Source organism: Osmia bicornis, chromosome 11 (genome assembly GCF_907164935.1).
Source record: "Osmia bicornis bicornis chromosome 11, iOsmBic2.1, whole genome shotgun sequence".
In the NCBI taxonomy this organism is placed as follows: Eukaryota; Metazoa; Arthropoda; class Insecta; order Hymenoptera; family Megachilidae; genus Osmia; species Osmia bicornis.
In genome coordinates, this window is record NC_060226.1 from 7,268,011 (window position 1) to 7,282,451 (window position 14,441).

The 14,441-nt window shown below is 34.1% G+C and overlaps 3 protein-coding genes across 9 annotated transcripts in view; 1 reads left to right on the forward strand and 2 right to left on the reverse strand.

Annotated features, from left to right (window-relative positions):
* Positions 1–4,651, reverse strand: part of LOC114873315 (cysteine protease ATG4D) — a 34,685-nt gene extending 30,034 nt beyond the window's left edge. Inside the window, exons 1-3 of one of the 2 annotated variants that reach the window (XM_029181524.2) lie at positions 4,385–4,651; positions 4,013–4,093; positions 2,027–2,080 (exon numbers count right to left, since the gene is read on the reverse strand). In XM_029181524.2, the coding sequence (XP_029037357.1) occupies positions 2,027–2,080; positions 4,013–4,034 (76 nt within the window). In that variant the 5' untranslated portion in view covers positions 4,035–4,093; positions 4,385–4,651. Of the gene's footprint in view, positions 1–2,026; positions 2,081–2,147; positions 2,297–4,012; positions 4,094–4,384 lie in introns of those variants that run through there. The other variant, XM_029181525.2, reaches the window with a different exon arrangement.
* On the forward strand, positions 737–6,268 carry LOC114873316 (lipoamide acyltransferase component of branched-chain alpha-keto acid dehydrogenase complex, mitochondrial). 2 transcript variants are annotated; one of them, XM_029181528.2, is made up of 5 exons: positions 737–759; positions 2,639–2,763; positions 3,016–3,502; positions 4,737–5,132; positions 5,360–6,268. In XM_029181528.2, the coding sequence occupies exons 1-5, from the start codon at positions 757–759 to the stop codon at positions 5,594–5,596; spliced, it is 1,248 nt and encodes a 415-aa protein (XP_029037361.1). In that variant the 5' UTR covers positions 737–756; the 3' UTR covers positions 5,597–6,268. The 2 variants fall into 2 exon arrangements, with proteins under 2 accessions (XP_029037361.1, XP_029037360.2); XM_029181527.2 differs by lacking the exon at positions 737–759 and adding an exon at positions 870–1,309.
* A 1,601-nt stretch (positions 6,269–7,869) lies between these two features.
* LOC114873311 (protein lap1) lies at positions 7,870–14,392 on the reverse strand. 5 transcript variants are annotated; one of them, XR_003788920.2, is made up of 12 exons: positions 13,675–14,392; positions 13,395–13,561; positions 13,189–13,324; positions 12,809–13,098; positions 12,031–12,742; positions 11,595–11,785; positions 11,278–11,385; positions 10,614–11,073; positions 9,742–10,535; positions 9,591–9,662; positions 8,789–9,515; positions 7,870–8,699 (listed from the first exon to the last, which is right to left on the reverse strand). XR_003788920.2 is itself a non-coding variant. In XM_029181516.2 (12 exons), the coding sequence occupies exons 2-12, from the start codon at positions 13,548–13,550 to the stop codon at positions 9,224–9,226; spliced, it is 3,084 nt and encodes a 1,027-aa protein (XP_029037349.1). In that variant the 5' UTR covers positions 13,551–13,561; positions 13,675–14,392; the 3' UTR covers positions 7,870–9,223. The 5 variants fall into 5 exon arrangements, 4 of the variants coding, with proteins under 4 accessions (XP_029037349.1, XP_029037351.1, XP_029037348.1 ...); XM_029181516.2 differs by having other exon boundaries at positions 7,870–9,241; positions 9,369–9,515; XM_029181518.2 differs by having other exon boundaries at positions 7,870–9,515; positions 9,591–9,650.
* Positions 14,393–14,441: the final 49 nt, after the last annotated feature.

The window sequence follows — 14,441 nt, forward strand, 5'->3', positions numbered from 1 at the left end:
GAAATTATCCCAGCTACATCCATCGCTCCAAGAGCCGTCTGGTTTTAATTTTCACCTATTTTGACCGATGAATTTACAACCGACCTAGAACGGTACCAGGAATCTTGCGAAATAAGATTTTCTACAAGCTGTCTCAAAGGAATAGTGATTTCCGGTCTGACTCGTTTAAGCAATGGCCGCCAACGAACAGCTGACGCGCGACTACGTACTCATAAAGGAATTAACGAAGAACGGCGACACGTGTCTCCTAATTAGATTCGCAATTTAACGGCAAATGGTAATTCTACTCGAGCGAAAGAAAATTGAATAACGTTACGATCCTATAAATCATCAAGATACGATGTACTTGGATTCTAAACGCAAAACATACATTTCATCGTTGGTTTACCGATTTAATCATGGTCAGTAAAGGAACAACAACAACGTATAAACGAAAACAAGTTCACTTGTCTTCCTTGACCGTAAAGTCCTAAGTGATAAACTCCACTTCTGGCGTTCAACCATTATTGCATGAACTTTGTTTCACGTTCGAGCGCATCTTAATAGCCGGTGACCCGAGTAAGAATATTCATGACCCGTATTCCATGCAGAGTCCAATTTTCATTGGCATTAATAAAACACCACAATATTCCGTCAGGGTCACTGAAATAGACTGACACGAAATCCCGATATTCTTGTTTCTCATTAAGGATGCAACGCTGTGCTGCCATGTCGGTCGAGAAGAAAAAGTAATGTAAAAACAGAAGTCACATTCGTATGGTAACAATTAACATTTTAACGATTACCTGCGATTTATCTCTTTGTATGTATGAAAAAAACCGATACGCATTCGATTTGAATATACTTAAACCTAGAGCCCGTACACTCGGGACAAATTTTATTTACTTGTTTGATGAGAACGTGCGTGGAACAGGTACCCGAAATCGTCGTTCATTCGAATATCGTAAACGCGAGTGGAATTTCAGTACAGTGAATGATTTATAATCAAACGTAATTGAATTATTTCATTAATGAACGTAACACATCGTACTCTGGTGTTGGATGTTGTTCGAAGTAGTGCCTCTTATACATTGCGTAATTATTGCCGGTCAACACGCGGGAGAAAATATATATATATTTTGATAATAGTGAATGCATGATAACAAGAAGCGTGACTGAAAGTTCCACGCGCTGCTTTCCACAGATTGCTTACGATCTCTTGTGTTTCTCGGTAATTACCTTATTTCTCGATCAAGAAAATCGTGCTTCGATCGGTAAAAACTCTTCGAGGATGTCTCTAACGTGGCGATTCATAGCCCTGACCTATCTGGTAAGAGCACTTGTTAAACGAACAATATATTTCTAGATAAATCGCAATATCGTGCCCCATAGAATTCGTGAAGAATGCCCTTCGTATAATCTCGACTACTCTCGGAAATCTTCGGTACCGTGTTTACGTACGATTCATGGAGTCGCGACTGTTGTTACTTGAGAGAACGTGACGTGTTTATCCTGTCTAATATCGTGCATGCAAGGTACACAGCCGAGGACACCCAACAAACTACAAATATTTCACATATCGTGTCGTTCGATGCGTTTAATCACCATAACACACACGATCAGCTAACAGGCCTGTTATATTATGCCACTTATATCGAGCTTGTTTAACCTTTAACGAGTCAATATGTTCAACAAGGGAACACCATCTCTTACAATACCCTCCATTTTGTGGTTTCAAACAAATTATACGACAGAGAACTACATAGTAAAGCAATAAACACGTAGCCGTAGCACGATAAGTGAAATTAACACGCAACGTAAATGACCCGTCAAAGTTACCCGAAGTGTTTTATTTAGTACTGAACGTAAAATAACGTTCGATTTCTGTCAAATACCCGCGAAATGCCACAATCGTTGTTTATCGTTTCAATGTTTGTCATATACTCAAATTATTATGTTACAACATTCAAATATCGTTACGATGCATGCTATTTTTAATTCTAACATTGTAAAATACGATAAACTGTGTAATTTGTTAATGACTCACCGTTACCGTTGGTTTCCCTATCGGCTCCATTAGGATTAGCGTCCGTCTTGAATCCTGAAGACAAATTATCGATGAACAAGCGATTTACTTAAGGAATCTGTTTAAATTATTTAACACTAACTTGAATCACATTGCCCTTTACGTTTTTAATGTTCATGATTTATCGTTTAGATTATTTTTATAACTTTTCTCGTTCACTTTACGACGTTCGACGTACCCCGACCGAAGACAAAATTTAAACTAAAGATGGCTGCCGATGTACTACGTGAATCGAATACGCTATCCAACGATTTTTGTATAATTGTATTAATATATGTTTATTTATTACTTTCAGTGCTCAAATATAAAGTATAAAAGTAAAATATTAATTTTAATTTGACTTTTAGCTATCGAAAATTGATCATTGATTATGGATAATTTCGTACAATTTAGCGCGCCAAATTTCAAATGTAAGGCAATATGGTTCCTAGTTCAATACACTGATTTAAGCTCTTGCAATTCAATTTCTCAACTTTAAATACAGAATTCAAACTAAAATATGTATTCAAAGATAAGAACAATGATTTCCAAGTTATTGCTGACGAATACAGAAAGAAATCCATGTTTATTTAGGGTAGGAATGTACGCGATCAAAAATGTCGATTCTTCTCTGTAAGCTGCTTTCGATGCGGAACCGTCGTCCCCTTCAGACTAACGGATATCGGAGAAGGAATTCGAGACGTTACGATAAAAGGATGGTGAGCAAAACAATGAATTTCCCGTTAACCGTCATACCTACGACAAGTCCTGACAATTACAGACTGCTCCTCTTATCTCCACCCTCGCCACCAAATGTATACGTACATATGTTTCTTTAAAAATACATTATTCGAGAAAAATATCATTTTCGGGTGATAGCGCATCACCTAACAAATATACGGAACGATGTGTTTCGGTTCAAATCTACCGTAAAGGCAACTGAAATGTACTAGATCCATTGAAATCCATAGGTACGTGAAACCTGGCGACCGGGTGTCTCAATTCGATAACATTTGCGAGGTCCAAAGCGACAAAGCATCTGTGACGATTACCAGCCGTTACGACGGATTAGTTAAAGCCTTGCACTACAAGGTCGACGATGTAGCTCTGATAGGGAACGCGCTACTGGACATCGAACTAGATGGTGACAATGATGGAGGTACGATAATCGAGAACAAAGAGAACGTCAAAGATGAGGAGGAAAAACAAATTGGGTTAGAAAAAGTGCTGACCACCCCGGCAGTCAGAAGGATAGCCATGGAGAACGATATTAAGTTAAAGGACGTCGTTTCTACCGGCAAAAATGGAAGAGTGCTTAAGGAGGATATATTGGCTCACTTGGAAAAAATTTCTGTTGGTTCCGAGAAAAAAAGGGCGGAGGAAAAACCAATAGCCGAGAAGGTGATGCCGATAAAAGGCTACAGCAAGCATATGTGGAAAACGATGACGCAATCTCTGGTAAGTTAGATCTTCTGCTTCTCTCCTGGGAAAAATCATATGTAGCCAGAAATTCTGAAGAAACACATTTCCTCACTTTTCTTATCGATCCTAACTAACGTAATAAGATACTTCACTAACCATTAGGTTAAATCAGGGGTGGGCAATTGTTTTGGCTCGGGGGCCACTTTAAATGATTGCATTCATTACTTAACTTTGCACTTCAGAAAGGTATAAATTGTACCATAAAAATCAATAAATATAACTTCAATAAAATAGTGACAGTTTTTATTCAATTTATTTAAATACGAGACGAATCTTCCGTCGCGCACGGGAAGGAAATCTCGGTTCAAGGCGGATTTTTCTAATTGTCTTGGCTGCTATTTGCCCACCCCTGGGTTAAATGATACAACCTGCTTCCTTTATAAATATAAACCATTATACTTTCAACAAGTATGAACCTACTAACTCTTATAACAAAGGACATATTTATTTTCCAAATTATAAACATTGAAAAGATCTCAAGCTTACCTATTTTATGTTCAACGAACATGTTTCATGCTCTTTTCTGCTTTGTAAGGTAATTCCAATTCTTGGATGCTTCTTCACAACCTAAAAATAATATTATTTCATTAGATGATGTTGCCTAGTGTACGTGTTAATATTAATAAGCCGTAAAGAGTTAAAATTTAGATCATCCGTAAATTGCAAGATTAGCAGAATTTCGTCCTATCGCCTATCTACTGTATTATGAACAACGAGTTAATCGTTATAAAGCAATACGCGATAAAGCATCAGCAGCTAACGATGCGACGAATAAACTGGTTTAAACGATTAAACGACCGTCAGCGGTAACGACAAAAGGATAAAAGTAAAAAAGTAATTGTAATTTAATAATCGTACCAGAGAAGTCTGTCTAGCAGAGATTCTGTACGAATCGTGTCAGCAGTTGGAACATGAGAATCACGACAAACCGATAATAGAAGTGCGTCGCCTAAAAGTGACGTTGACACACGCGATTGATAGCAATCGATCGAATCCGACCACTCGGCCGAATTTCCCGTCGACGTTGACAGACGAAACACAGTTAAAATGTTCCGGAAAGCACAGATGTTTCAATCGTTTCATACCACTTCTTTTCGACCTGCAAATATAACGTATACGTGTATGCTTGCTGACTTTGTTAATTATATACCCCAAATAAACGTGTAATTAACTGCGGGAACGTTAGATAAAATATATCAATTGTTTACAGAGTATACCTGACTTTATGTACAGCGACGAGTACAATGTTAATAAATTGATGAATTACCGTAACGAAGCGAAGGATTTCCTGAAACAGCAGGGTATCTCTTTAAGCTTGATGCCGTTCTTCATCAAAGCAGCCTCGAAAGCGTTGGAAAAGATACCGCAACTGAACGCATGGATCGACGAGGAAAATGAAACCCTACGAGTTTTGGATAGTCATAATATTGGCATTGCTATGGATACACCCGAGGGTTTAATAGTACCGAATATAAAAAATGTTGAAAACCTGAGCATCGTGGAAATCGCAAAAGAGCTGAATAGACTTCAACAACTTGGCAGGAATGCTTCGATACCGTTGAAAGATTTGTCGCAGGCAACGTTCACCTTGTCGAACATTGGCGTTGTAAGTTAAACTTTCATATTTTCGATGAAAACTTTCAATGTAACGAAATTAAGTGACATCAATCGTTAAACAATCAAATTACTTTGTATTCACTTTGGAAACCGTTGACATTCAACTTCGATAGTGTGATCGATCTAACATATCGATTCATTCGATTCACTCGATTTGTTGGTCACGTGTCGTTACGATGCCATTTGAATTATTAAAAATATTATCGCCGTTTGCAGATTGGTGGTACGTACACGGTGCCAATAATACTATCTCCACAAATTGTAATTGGTGGATTGGGTAAAGTACGAACATTACCTCGATTCGACGATAAAGGGAACGTGGTAGCTGCGAATATAATAACGATTAGTTGGGTCGCCGATCATCGAGTTGTAGATGGCGTCACTATAGCGAAGTATTCAAATTGGTGGAAGCACTATGTCGAAAATCCCACATTCCTGTTAATAGGGGCATAAATTCATTGATTTTTATTTTATAAATGTATTTTTCCATTAATAATATACTTATATGAAATGTTAGTAACTACCGAATTCCCTCATAATGGATTTCAGTTTCGAAGGCTTCAACATGTACGACGCAATAAAAGCGTGAAAACATTTTATACGTAAATATTAATTTATTTATTGCTGCACAACCAACTAGGACATTTTAAGAAAGGTAAAATATCTTTTTTTTTCTAACATATTCAAAGTGTTACAACTGTATGGTAGTTACTATATTATGGTGACCAGTCAAACTGTGAGCACTTTTGTACACCACCAAGCATAGTAGAATTCCCCAGGATTAGGATTCTGAGAATTCCTACTTCCTCTATATCGCTATTTTTCCTTGGGAAGCCTACTTTGCTCGATAATGTACAATAAATCTATCATACAATGTCATACAAACCATTCAAATAGAGTAGTACATATACAAAAAAATATGTTTAAAAAAGTGGTTGTACTGATCAAAGTTCTATAATGAATCTATTTATACAAAAAAATAATTCCATTCTTAAAATGATATGACATTAAAAGAAAGGAAAATCTAATAACAGATTCATAATTAAAATGAGAATTTATACAAGTACGACCACTTGTTCATTTATATCCTTGTAATTTGTATATAATACAATTTAATGTATCATATTTTTTTCAATCACACATTTCCAGTACAATCATTACACTCCTTTAAATGCCACTTAAATATTTCCTCAAAAAGTAGTCAGTCTGTTTAGTAATTAGAGTAGTAGAAAAGATTGTATATGTGTTCTTATGGTCCAAAATCTTCTTTTTAATAATTAAAATATTCATTTGATTCCGCGAACGGTTCTAATTCAAATCTTTAACGATAATATAATGTTTGAAACGTTAAATAAACGAATAGACATGCAAAATTTGTACGCTTATTAAGAATAAAGACATAAAGAGTATTGATTGAAACATAAATGCATATATAAATATATATCATTCTTTTCTATCATAGCTCTTACAGGTAAAACTGGTATTAAAAAAACTACAGAAAATATTACTAGAGATACAGATGTTAGCTGAAAGGTACAATCCACCTTCAATCATACTTCTTATTTCCCAATATGACTAGGTATGCAGATTATTGTTGGTAAATATAGTTAGTTCAAAAATTTAAATACAAAGCTGCTTTTGTATAATAGAACTACATATACTCGTAAAAATAATTAAAACACATAACTTTTACTAAGAATACTTTACAATTGAGTATATAGTTATCTAAAATTACTTTCACAAAATACAGAAGTAAAGTGAGGATAAAAAATAATCGGCTCTTTTCTTTTCTTTTCTTTTTCATATTTTTGGTTTCATTCGAAAATATATCAAGATGTAAATTCTACATGATATATTTGAAGGAATCTTTCTGAAAATATAAAATTTTTTGTTTTAATTCTCAATTATAGAAGTACTAAACTTCTCATAGTTTTAAATAATGTTCACTCAGAGAGTAGAATAAAACGAGACGTATACATTTGAAGTTGTGCTTGATCCACACATGTATATATGTACAACATATGCATACATATATACTACTGTTGTATAGCTATTATTTAACTGTAACGTTATTTTAATCAATCTGTTAATATTACTATTAACAAAGCCTGTGTTTAAATTAATAATATCAGAAAATATTTCAATTCTATGATGAAAGACATTTAAAAAAAAATACAAAACAATTAATATGTATTACTTAAATGCATCTCTATAAATGCATAAAACTTATTTTTCAAAGATCCTTACAATAAGCAAAAGCTAATTAAAACTGTAAAGTAGATATAAAAAAAGAATGCATAGATAATGAGAATGTGCGCAGTAATTGTTCTGTATGCGAGGTAAAGCGAAGTGCGATATCGTTATCTTGTTGTAAAAGTTCTGGGATACAAATAGCGTACTAGTTATAACTCATATCTTGACATGAACAGTTTTTGCTTGTGCTATACGTCATCATACAACCTTTCTAAACATTTATCTCACAGCTCTACTCCATTTATGTGAATAACTTTCATTTTTCGATATATCTCCACTAACATAGAAAAGTAGTATTTTATCTTACGTTTTGGCATTGTTATGCCATATTAATAACTGCTGTTGAATAACAGTTTCTACAAGGTACATACATTTGTTCCTTTAGCATTAGAATGGACCAAATATAGTAATTCACAACCACAACAATAAAAATTTAATTTCATAAAAAAAAAAAAAAAAAAAAAAAAAAAAATACTTAAAAGCTGACTTTATGTTAAAAACAAAAAAATTATTAAAACATTTGTGTTTAATAAAATAAACATATCACGAATCAATGGCAAGCAAAAACATAAAATTGTTTAAAATAAGAATGTGAGTTCTATAAGTAATTTGTTGAATAAAAACATGTTTAAATTTAAATATTCAAGGAAATTTTCAACAAGACAGCTATAAACATAACGAATAAAGTTACGGCACATAGAAGAATATCCCTTTTTCCTTGTTGTAACAAGATTCTCACAGATATGTTTTGAAACAAAAGGATACTAATTCTTAAATATGACTGTAGAAAAAAAAACTATAAAAACAAAGTAAATATCTATAAGAATCCTGTCCAAGTGACAGAGATAACTTTTGTATATACGTTATATATATATATATATATTTGCTTTTATACAAGGGGTGTTCGGCTACAGGTGAGTATCATTGCAGGGGACGGAAGTAGGGATGATGTTTTTCCTTTTTACCAAAATGTTTGTTAAGTTTTAGTTTTTGAATTATTAATGAACAACACTGACTAATTAAAACAGGCGAACAAACTACTCGGCACGTCGCGTCGATTCGTAGCCGACACTCCCGTGGCTGCTTCTGCGCACAGTGTATACTACTTGCTCGGATATTTTTCATTAATAATTCAAAAACTAAGCCTTAACGAGCATTTTGATAAAGGAAAAAGTTGTTCATAATTATCCCAGCTACCACTCCCTGCAAGGATATCCAACCGTATCTAAACACCCGGTATATAATCATTTTTAATGTATACGATTAATAAATAGTATTTTGTTTCTGGCACATTGTCAGCTCTCTGCAAAGAGAACAAGTGAGTTGACATAAATACAACCAACACCATAAAACAACACTTTTATGGAGTTTAAAAGTCAGGAAGAAACTTACTCTAAATTGTTCACTAAATAGTTGCTACCTTATATCAATTATGTGGGCAAATGTAATAATTATGAGTGAGCTGTGGATTGGCCCATGATGAAACTTGTCTTAAAAATAATTTCCTTGTACATCACATTTCAATCTTCTTTTGTTCATCAATAATTGTGCAAGAAAACGGATTCTTAATCTATGATATAACCTACGGATCAATTCTTGCTTCTTGTTATTGTTTCCTTTCTGTTTTGTTCCTTCAAAACATTGCTATACAGTCGTAAGATCATTGGAAGCCAGAAACGTTTTCCTCGAATAAGTGCTCCCACTTCCACCTTTGGTAACGCTGTTTCAGTCGTACAAATCAGTCGCAAAGAGTACGATTCACTACCGTCAAAAGCGTTCAAAGCAAAGTCAAGCTATGTTCTTGTACGTTTGTTGGATGTTTGTTCGTCAATGTTGATCGACAATCTATATACATAAAAAAAAACTTACACGAAATGTACTCAGTCTGTGCGTAAATTAATTGGCAAAAATTGGAAAACAAGCAATTTCCATCGACTTAATATTATTGATGACGACTAATCATCATGGATACCACTGCACCGGTAGCTCGAAGAACAGCCACAGCATTATTGTGATCGGATTTAGTAAAATCTATACCATCCACTTCCAAGATTTTGTCCCCTGGCCGAAGTGTACCTTGAGCTGGACCATCTGGATTGACTTTAGTTACAATGATTCCCTGAAGCGGAAAAAAGAACTATATATTAAAATCTACAAAGCCTTGAGACTCTATAAAATAAAAACAAATATTTACAGTTTCAGCGCCCGCCACCCCGCCAGCTATACTGAAACCGAGACCTGGATTCTTTTTCACCTGAACAGGTAACTGTAAATGTAATTATTGATTACAACAATAAATGAAAAATATCTTTTATAAATTTTTTCTATTAAAAGGAATAACGTACCACGTTAGCATTTTTATGCGGCCCAAACATCCATTTAAATCTTGGCTTTTTCTCCAAGTTCGATAACTCACTTGTCCCGGTAACTTTATACTTATCAATGTTACAATTCATCACCTCATTTTGAGACTTATTGTTACTCGACACTGGTGTACTTCGACCAGAGTTAGTTTCAGTGGGTACGATTTTTAAATTTACGTCTTGATTATCCATATTTGAATTTATAACTAAATTCGAATTAGCTGCATTCACTGGTATCACGTTATCGCATAAAGTATTATTATTCGAGACATTTCCGTTGACTGTTTTCTTTGATCGATCTGAAAGCTTTGCTTGTATAGTGAGCGGACTTCGATATTTTTTCCCAGTTACCGGAGATGTAGGTATAGACGACACGTTCAATACTTTTGCGGATTCATAATCTTCAACAGAAGAGTTTGTACACTTATTGGATAGATCATTATTCGAAATAGAATTCGTAGATTCTAGATGCTTTGTTTTTAAAATAGGTATTCTACTTGGCTTCAATAATCGGTCCCCTTCAAAAGATTGTTCTAGTTCATGAGATTCTGTATGGTCTTCAGTATTTGAAGAAGTTTTCCCATCAGTTACGGAAACACTTGCTGTGCCTGCATTGTTTAATGAAACTTGATCACTATATAGATGCGCGTGTTCCTCAGTTTTAAATGACTCTGTGCACCCATCGTAATTTTGTATTTGCATTTCCGGGAATGTCTTCGAATTTGATATGTTAATATCTGTTTGTGGAGGAGTGATCGTTGGCGAGTCTGACCGAGCTGTTGAAATAATAAAATTCAAACCTTCAAAAATTCAAATGTATGAATTGATGGCAATTAAAATGAACATTGACCTACATTGGTTCAATTGTTGAAAAAGTGCTGCTTTCTTTGAAAATGCTGCAGCGATATGGTAAGGTGGAGGAACGGGTGGAACTTCATTGATTTTTGGCATTTGAATGTGCATTTGTTCAGCATTTTTAGTACCCATGGCAATAGGTACGTTTTTATAAGGATCTATGAATTTCTCCGATTCTACGATTTTTGCTGTGTTTGCTTTCGAATATTCATCTGGTTTCCAAGTAGAATTTACATAATCTGCTACTGTCGGTGGCTTGGAAAGATACTCGGACGTAGGATTACGAATATATTTTGCTTCTCGAATATCCGGGCTCTTTTCCTTTGCAAGTACTGTCTTATTTGCCTCATCAGATGACTCTTCTGAAACAGACTGTTCTGTTCCAACATCTGTAGGACTATTAGTCTTGTACCCTTTTGATAGATGACGTTCGGTAGGTGAAAGTGAAATATGTGAACCCTAGAGAAAACAAACTTTAAAATTCAAATTATATTTTAAGAAAAGAAAAAGAATGTTATAATTCTCCTACAAAATTTTGTTTTTTACTAATTCATTTTTGTACGTGTTTTTTATTAGCTTCTTCAAACTACTTTTGAACGTAAATTTTGTTGTTGCTTTGGAATCTAATAAATTGTCTTTTTCCCATAATTCTCTGATCAATACCTTATTAAATAAACTTTGTGAAAAACAGGTCCCAGTTTTTGAGGTAAGGTCCAGAGTAGTTGTAGCAATAATAGCTTCTTTGATCATAGTCTCCTGTTCTAAATGCATCTGTAATTTTCAATTGGCCATCTTCCTATATTTTCGATTTTGATCAAAATGTAAAAATTCACACAAAAATGAAAAAAAAAAAAGGAACATCTGATAGCACTTGAAATTGTCCATATCTTTTAGTGCTATTTTTTTATTTCACATTTTGTGATCTTTTTCATTTAGTCAAATGTAATGAGTGGTGAAAACAAGAATCGCATGATACTTACTCTTTGATCATGTGCAGACTGGTGATGTAAATTGCGGGCATGCCTAGCAAGGTTGCGCAGCTCTTTAGGATAGGGAGTCGGTGCTCGATGAAGTTGCCTAGGGATCTCAGATTCTACTTCAGCAGCAAAACATATTCTTTTTCCAGTACCAACGATTGAACTCGAAATTAGTCCTACAGCCGGTGTTATTTCTACATGCAACATAAAATAAAACTATTTTAATGATATATTTCTACGAGTTTAAAAATTTTTTAAAACAACATGAAATATATAATATATAATGATCCATTCAATCCGTTATACTGTACTTTACCCTTTCATTCCTCATCTTCTTGTTGATTATCCACTAGCAGCAATAACGTATCATGTGTTTTAGTCATTAATTAGTTATGATAATATGTTAGATAATATTAAATAAACGAATAGGAATACTTACGTTCAAGTTCTTGCCGTGGTTTTTGCGGGAGCATGAAACAACTCAACACCATCATATCTTCTTCACAATTGAATTCCTGTTGTAGTGGCACTAATGGTTGACTTTGATTGTCGCTCAGCCATAATGCTTTTAAATTGCTCAGATTTAACATTGAAACGGGTAAAAATTTAATGCAATTGTTTACGAGATTGAGTACTCTTAATGAAGATAAATGACCTAATTCAGGTGGAACTCGAGTTAAATTATTCGATCTTAATGAAAGCAACGATAATGCAGTACAACTTCCAATTTCTGGTGGAAGGCATCTCAAATAGTTATTGTCTGCATTCAAGCAATGTAGTTTTCTCAAAAGTCCTATTGATGATGGTAAATATTCAAGGAAATTCTTAGTAACTATAAGCTCCTCTAAGCTTGACATCTGTCCAATGTCATTTGGCAGTGCGTTCAATTGATTGTCATCAACTTTAAGAGTTACAATTGTACGTAGATAGCAAAGAGAATCTGGTAACTGATAAATTTCGTTCGACGAAAGATGCATAATCGAAATATCTCTCCACCCTTCTACTTCTGATGGAATAACATGAATTGCATTCATTGTACAATCAAAATGGTTCAAACGATAAAGCTGGTTAATATTAACGGGTATACGTCTAATATCATTACCATCTATCCATAATTCAGTGAGGTTGATGAGATCCCCCACAACTTCAGGCTAAAAGAATACAATCAGTTTCATGTGTGTCAATACACCATGTGACTGTAACAAATATGAACTTACCAATTCAGTGAAATCATTATTACCAATATCAAGTCTTTGTAAATTTATTAAACGGCTCATACTCTTTGGCAATGTCATCATGTTATTCTCTCTAAGTTCTAACGTTCTCAAAGCTGAGAGTCTTCCGAAATTTGCTGGTAGATATTCTATGTATGCATCATTTATATATAATTCTCGTAATCCAACAATATGAGTAATAGCATCTGGGAAACGTTCAAAAGGATTAACACTGATATCTATAGAACGAAGGTTTTTACATTCTTTTATACTATCTGGCAATTCTTTAATACCTAAAAAGTTAAATACAGTGTTAATGAAATACAAACAAGTGTCTATAACAGAAATTTTCTACAAAAATAGTATAATAATTTTCTACATACTATTTTTACTGAGGTCTAAATATTCTAAATTAATTAACGATGCTATGGCGGGTGGTAACGTGGTGACTTCATTATCGCTAAGAGAAAGTACTCGCAATTCATGGCACTGAAACAGTGGCCTTGGAAGATCCTTTATCTACAGTGAAATATAAGAATGTTAAGGGTGTTAACAGATGCATAGAACAATTACCAATATTCATAATTACTCTGTTGGCATCCAGATACAGCTTTTCCAATGTCCTTTCATAAATGAACACATCAGGTGGTACATCGTAAAGATTACAGTGATTCAACTGTAACTCACAGATATCTTCTTCTTGTGCTCTCAAACATGCAGTGCACTGCCACCAAGCACTACCCATTTCATGAATAACTATAAAGAAATGTTTTAGTTAATTTTAGTCCAACTATCTTAGTTTCCTTAAATGTTAACAGTACATAAGTTTAATGTGATTCGCACAGTATCAATAGATAGTTGATAGTTACCTATAATACTTTAAGAATGATTCTTTAAGAACATCGATATATCTATGGTAAGCAAATAGATTTGTGAACTCGCTAAAGACTATCGTTCTATGGAATTTTTGAAAATCATTCGGACATTGAAACGTCAATGTTCCGTTTTTTTCGTGCTGGTTTCGTCAAAGTTATTTCTTGTCGCACCATCGCGGATACTACGATACGCGATGCAATACTGAGGGGTTCCTTCCTCAGACGGATAAGAATAATTCTCAAAACGTTTACGATGCTGTGATCTACACCAAGTAGATGTCAAGAGACGTAGGTTATTCGATATTTCTCTTCAAGGATTTCCCTCATGAACATATCTCACTATTTACTCGTTACACATTTTCATTTCTTGCAGAATCAGTCCAACCGATGATAAATTGCCTCGATAAAGCGATAAAGGATCATCCCTTGAAGGTGTTATAATTTGACACATTTGAGAGAATCGAACGACAATATATGTCTAACTATGGTCTACTATTTATTGAAAAACCTTCGACGAATGAACTAATGGTCCGTTCATAATGCATCGATATTTCTCATTGTATGCAATATTTGTAGTTGAACATGCCTTTTTATTCAATTGTTTGTGTTATACATTCCATGTGTGTTCTTATGTTTTAAAGATATTAATATTATTGTATTTAAAACACTGATATTTAAAACTATTAATTTCATACATTTTAGGTATTTTTCTGCGGTATAGTTGTTTGTCCTTTCTATACGTTATATGTATATGTATATGT